The sequence below is a fragment of the Oncorhynchus clarkii genome, chromosome 20, assembly GCF_045791955.1.
Source record: "Oncorhynchus clarkii lewisi isolate Uvic-CL-2024 chromosome 20, UVic_Ocla_1.0, whole genome shotgun sequence".
NCBI lineage: Eukaryota > Metazoa > Chordata > Actinopteri > Salmoniformes > Salmonidae > Oncorhynchus > Oncorhynchus clarkii.
This window is the reverse complement of record NC_092166.1, coordinates 19,691,843-19,697,842: the sequence shown is the minus strand read 5'-3', so window position 1 is coordinate 19,697,842 and position 6,000 is coordinate 19,691,843. Positions and strand designations below refer to the sequence as shown.

At 40.4% G+C, this 6,000-nt stretch overlaps 1 protein-coding gene across 1 annotated transcript in view; it reads right to left on the bottom strand.

Moving 5' to 3' along the window:
* Nucleotides 1-3,706: 3,706 nt before the first annotated feature.
* Nucleotides 3,707-6,000, bottom strand: part of LOC139376045 (receptor-type tyrosine-protein phosphatase N2-like) — a 144,579-nt gene continuing 142,285 nt past the window's right edge. The window contains exon 25 of the mRNA XM_071118167.1: nt 3,707-5,705. Coding sequence (XP_070974268.1) covers nt 5,634-5,705 — 72 coding nt within the window. The 3' untranslated portion in view covers nt 3,707-5,633. The remainder of the gene's footprint in view (nt 5,706-6,000) is intronic.

The following is a 6,000-nucleotide window of genomic DNA, read 5'->3' as shown; positions in this document are numbered from 1 at the left end:
GATCCATCTTCTGCAGCACGCGATCTATGGCGGTGCCCAGATTGCAATATGGTCGTGTGCTGCTGGACGCGCTCCTCTATCTCCACAGGGAGGACGTCTGCTCCTGCTGACTCCATTCTTGAGGTGAGTGATTCTGTAATCGATCTGTGTGTAGCTGGTGTAGAGAGTCAGGCGCAGGACAGCAGATATGAGTGATCAACGTATTTACTCAAGTATATCGGTGGAAATCGTGACCTGACATGCTCCGGCAGAGAGCAGACAAAGTGGATGGCGAAGCCTCTGTCTTTCATGAAGTTTGTCCACTCTTTCCGCGCTAGTCTATGTCTGTCTCTGATCCTTCCGGTCGAGCGTTACGAAAAAGGTGTTCCAGTCATTTTTTTCTATCAAAAGGGGTGATGAGTTTGGCGCTGTAACAGCAGGAGGCAGAGCGTTAGGTGCCATGAGAGCCACTGAAGTCATCTTTCTGTCTACCGACATGTACAGGTGGGTGCTGGTAGAAGGAGGAGTGGCCATAGTTGGGGTCGGAGCTCCGCCTCTTCTCTCCGTGTTGCAGTGTCTCTGCTCTGTGTCTGGGTACTCAGGATTCCATGTGTGGCGTGGTGGTGCTGAGGTATGGGACCGTTGTCGGATGATCTGTAGCTCTGGGGCAAAGTCTGGAGAAGCATTGGCAGAAGCTGATGAGGTGTCATATGTGATTAGATGGGGGGGTTTACCTTGCGGAGTCATCATGGGAAGATGTGGAGAAACTCGTTTGGAGTGCCATTCTATCACTACCAGGCTGACTGTTTTCCTGGCCATGATGGGGCTTTGGATCCAGGTCATGAATGCTTTTTACATCTTCTTCAAAAAATGTTATTCATCAATAGGTGTAGCCAGGCCTCGGGCTGTTCTGGGTTAGAGGCTGCAGTCACACTTTTCTCATTGTCTCCAGCTGTCTCCATTTTGTTGGTGATTTATTCATTTTGTTCATATCTCCTGTGATTTTTACAACTCAGTCTTTATTTACAGTTGTTAGCTAATTATGTATCTTTACATTTAAAAAAAATGTATCTTTACATTTTTGCTTTCAATTTCATGAATTTTCTCCAATGTCCCTTTAATGAATTTTCCCAGATGGCCTTTTAATTAATTGATCCTTTAAATCACATTTATTTTGTTTTTCAACTGTTATAATACTGAAGTCCCCCCCCCACACACACACACATCACCTTTAATGGGCAATACTCATCAATAATCAAATCACTAGTCCAATAACTATCAGACGTAGTTTGATTCTTATAATTCTTTGGAACTCTTCTCTTAGGTTTTATTTAGCTGCTGTTCTATACATTTATTCTTCAAATCAGTCCAAATTCTTTTAGATCATACAACCAAAACACCATTCATTCTTTCCTTCAATAAGATAATTAGAGTTCTTTGCCCTCCTAAAATAATACTTTCAACAATAGAAAAGTTAACCATCCTCGGCTCCAACTTGACCTTTTGCTTTTAGCCAAAGAAAGGATCAAAGAGCCCTTTAAGATTCTATTAAAATAACTTAAGGAAAAGAACATGCATGGAGGTCAATGTTCTGACATGATTCCACTCATTCTAATGGGCAATAACAAGCTGATTACCAGCAGCGTGTGAGGTACGCTTACTTATAGACCTAAATAACAAGAGGAATTTCTCCATGACCTCTCCTCATGTCTTGTAGTATAGCTTTTCTTTTCTATTATAGTAATATTTTTCATTATGATTCCCCAGTACACAGTTTGTCTGAGATCACTGTATCATTTGTAATTATGCAAAGCAGTCTTTTCATGCCATGCAGAAGGAAAGCAATTTTTGTATGCAAATAGTTAAACGGCCTAATGATAAGTGACACCATGCGATATTGGGGTCACCACACGTATGACACCAATGAAAATGATCAACTAAATGCCAGAAGTGTCCAGTACGGACGCATGGGGGACGAGATGAAACAGAGTGAAATGCCATGGTCACATCAACGCCTATTAATAATCAAATTGGATTGGATGTAATGAGAAAAGATTTCCATCGTGATTGAAGTGAGGCTGAGTCGTTTTGTCCCAAATGGGACCTATCACCATATAGTGCACTACATTTGAAAAGTTGTCCACTATATAGGGGATAGGGTGACATTTGGGACTCAGACTTTCCCCTGTTCATTCCCCGAGATGTTGGAGCAACAGTCGTTCAAACATTCCACGGCGGTTTCATTCAACTGACCTCTCTGAAGATCCATCAGCCTTGTGTTCTACATCTGTAGCCTACGTCACTGCAGCCAGCCTCATTCAGAGACTGGACTCAAAACCCAAAACATAACACAGGCAACCATACAATGGACTTGAAGCTGTAACCTAACTGTGGCTCTCAGACCAATAGCAAACTACAACTGTTGATCATTTTGCATTACACTATAGCAAATGAGACCATGGTCGCTGTGTGGAATCTCACATCATTCACATGATCAGATAAGGATGAAAACAGGTTGACATTGAACAAGGCTCTATTTCAAGTATTCACAATATATATATTGGCGGAAGCTGTATATATATATTGACATGACATCCCAACAAGGAGGAGTGGCTGTTTTCAGGGTCAACCACCAGCACCTGTAGCTAGCTGTCAAATGACAAATCTCAGTGGTGTTTCTGTAAACAGGTTGACATTTAACAAGTGCTTGTTCCAAGTATTCCAGTGAGATACTTACACCTTTTGGATTGCTCTTACATAACATGCAGTAGACTAGACTAGAGCCCATGCTTGGAAGAGAGTTGACCATGGTCCTGAAAAGGCTCCTAATTTGGAGGGTAGAAGAATATAATATAATAACTTTATTTTGGTGGTGATAGTTACAGCACAAGCAGATAGTGGTGGAAATAAGGCAACATCTGGGAGTATAAGTTGCAATACACCACGGTCATTGTTATTAGCTAGGTGTCACTTCTTAGAGGGACCGAAGGAGCAAGGTTAGGACTACTGTTTATTTAGTGTGCTTATCCTGTCAAAACAAGAGCTTAATGATTGAGAGAAAAGTCTATCCCTGAGCTAGGTACATACCGTATTGTATCTGGCTGAGATGTTGACTTAGAAAGCATAAAACAACACATCAATGTCTTGAAAGACTACAGTAGGCCCTCAAAGATGAGGCATAAGGGAAGATTTAGTTTGCAATCTCACCATGCCACCTGTCGATCTCTTTAAATGAACTTTCTACTATGTAAAGCAGAACCATTTCTGTCTATGAAGCTTGTTCTTTATTTATATGTTTTAAAATATCCCTGTGATATTGCTCATGGTATTTTTCTTCATACTGTGTGTGTGTGTGTGCATGCGAGAGTGTGGTTATGAGACAGGAGACAATCAGTGTTGCATCCTGTTACTGTGTGGTTGGTAGGAAGTGTTGATAGCATAATCTACACTCTGAAGTAGCATGAAGCTGCCAAGCCATGTGAATCACCATGCAGATTGGAGATCAGAATAGCACCCAGCCATTCAGAAGAAAAGAAGAAAGAACCTTTGAACCAGAAGGAAACTTAGAATTTTAGAAAGAAACTAAGGATTCTTTGAGACCATTTTAGAGGTATTGGGAAATAGGATCAGGTCTTTATAGAGGTTCCTTGCCTAATCAGACAATGCAAAAAATAAATACGTACTGCCCAGCAGATAGTGTGGTGGAAAGAAGAACAACATCTGGGAGTACAAGGTTGCAATACAACACGCCATCAATAATGGGACTTTATTCACAATAGTTTATCTTCACTGATAGAACAAAATATTTTCTGTTGTTTTTTTAATAATCATATATATACAAATCAATGGTCAAACCAGCCATCTCTTGCAAAAAATTAGTTGAAAGCTTTTTGCAGTGGTTACAGTATGGGACACATAACATGGCCCGCTTTAACTCTGAATGTCTTCCAAATGGCACCCTATCCCCTTTATAGTGCACTACTTTGACCAGGGACCAAAGGAAAAGAAGTGTAATAGAAAGGGAATCAGGTGCCATTTTGGAAGCACAGCCGTGATAGGTAAAATAAGTTTATGCCAATATGTAATATAACAATCCACTATCTTCCCCTCTGTACTTGCACTACTATTCTTCAGAAATGAATGTCTCAAATGGCATGATGATATATCCTTGGCTTGTCAAAGTAAATAGTAAATCATATCCTTGGCTTTCGTCATGGTGACATGATATATTTTGAGGCTGAAGAAGATACATTTGGGGAATAATAGTTTCAAAAAGCCATGTGTGAGTGTATGCTAAAAAAAACAGGTCATATCATCTGCAATTCAGAAAATAGTGGGTGTACAAAAAACAGAATCCAATGGACAAACATGAAAGCTTGACCCAAGATTTTGTGATCTAATGGCATGAGTCTAGTCAAAGCAGAAAGTGTTGGGGTAGAGCTGTAGGCCCGCGTGACTGTACAGGATACAAGTGTCTGCTAAATGGCATATATTATTATTATTTAGCTGACAGTACTCCTGTAGTGCAGACAAACCTGCCTGGTCAGCATCCAAAATGGCAACCTATTCCCTACATAGTGCACTTGTTTTGACCAGAGCTCTGGTCAAAAGAAGTTATCTATTGTATATAAGGAAAGGGTTGCCATTTGGAACGCAGATATGGACTCAGTTGTTAATAAGACACAGGGACATCCAGTGGCAGCTTATATTCACACTTAAGCCATTGATGCTACATGTACATCTAGGGCTTTATTCAATCCGTAGCACTGATGATCCACTTTATAGCATGATTGAAAATGAAAGGCAATGTTCCCGCGGTTGCGGAGGCTGCATTCACGGTAAAACTGCATTCACGGTAAACGCTGGATATGTCGACTAAATTAGAAATGACCTTCACATTTGAACCCAGATCTTCTGTGATACTTTGGCGATACGGATTGAATCCAGACCCTAGATTAGATGAACTGCTTTATTTACAAAATGACAATATCGTTTTCATTGTACATACAGTACACCAATTCATAGAACTGCTTTACTTGAGGCAGGCATTAGCTAGTTTAGTTTACTGACATTAGTTAAGTTTACTCACAATCGATGTCCACAACATACAATTATTTGTCCAGGTCTGGACAAGCTGAAGAAACACATATTGCTTGGTGCAATTATCACTATGGTAACTAGAATTAACATCAGCATCATTGTTATCAGTGTTCACTTGACCTAATTAAGCAGTTTTCCTTTTAATATACATTACATGGTATGATTTAGTACACCGCATAATAGGATCAAAGTAAAAACAAATATTCAACTTAAATATGCCATATGATACAGATGTTGTGACCAACATAATAATTTACACACACACAAAAACAATATTTCTGTCATTGATATATTCTAGTAATTTAAACATGTTTTTCAATCAGTAAAAGTCTTGATGCACTAAATTGTCTGTTTGGAAATAAGCTCCATAGGTTCACAATATATATTTTTTATTTTAATACACGACTAAGATCAGGTCATGCTCTCTCGCACAACATCCACAAAGACAGAGAGGTGGAGAGAAGGAGTGGGGGAAAGAAAGCGTGGGCGAGAGAAGGAGAACAGGAGGGAGGTCCCTGGGGAGGTCTGCTGAGGCTTGGTAATGGGTAAACCTCTCACTGTGGAAGAGCTTTGAGTATGGCGTTCACCTCCTCCGCAACAGCTGTCAATGCAAACTCAAACTGCTCCTGAGGTGGAGTAAGAGAGGGAGGAGAGGGAGAGAGAGATAGAGGAAGGGGGAGAGCGAGAGAGTGGGGGAGGGGGAGAGAGTGAGGGGAGAGAGTCATTGTAGAGTTAATGCCAATGTTCTTTCCAGATGAATTGCAATACAGAAATAGACACAGATCAGACTTACAAAGCAGCTATAGAGCTATAGAGAATCATGTGAAAGAAGTCTAGAAAACAATGACTTCACTGCGATTGGTCACTTGATACAGAAGTTATTCAATAAGCAAGGACTAGGGGGAGTACAAATGTAGCGCT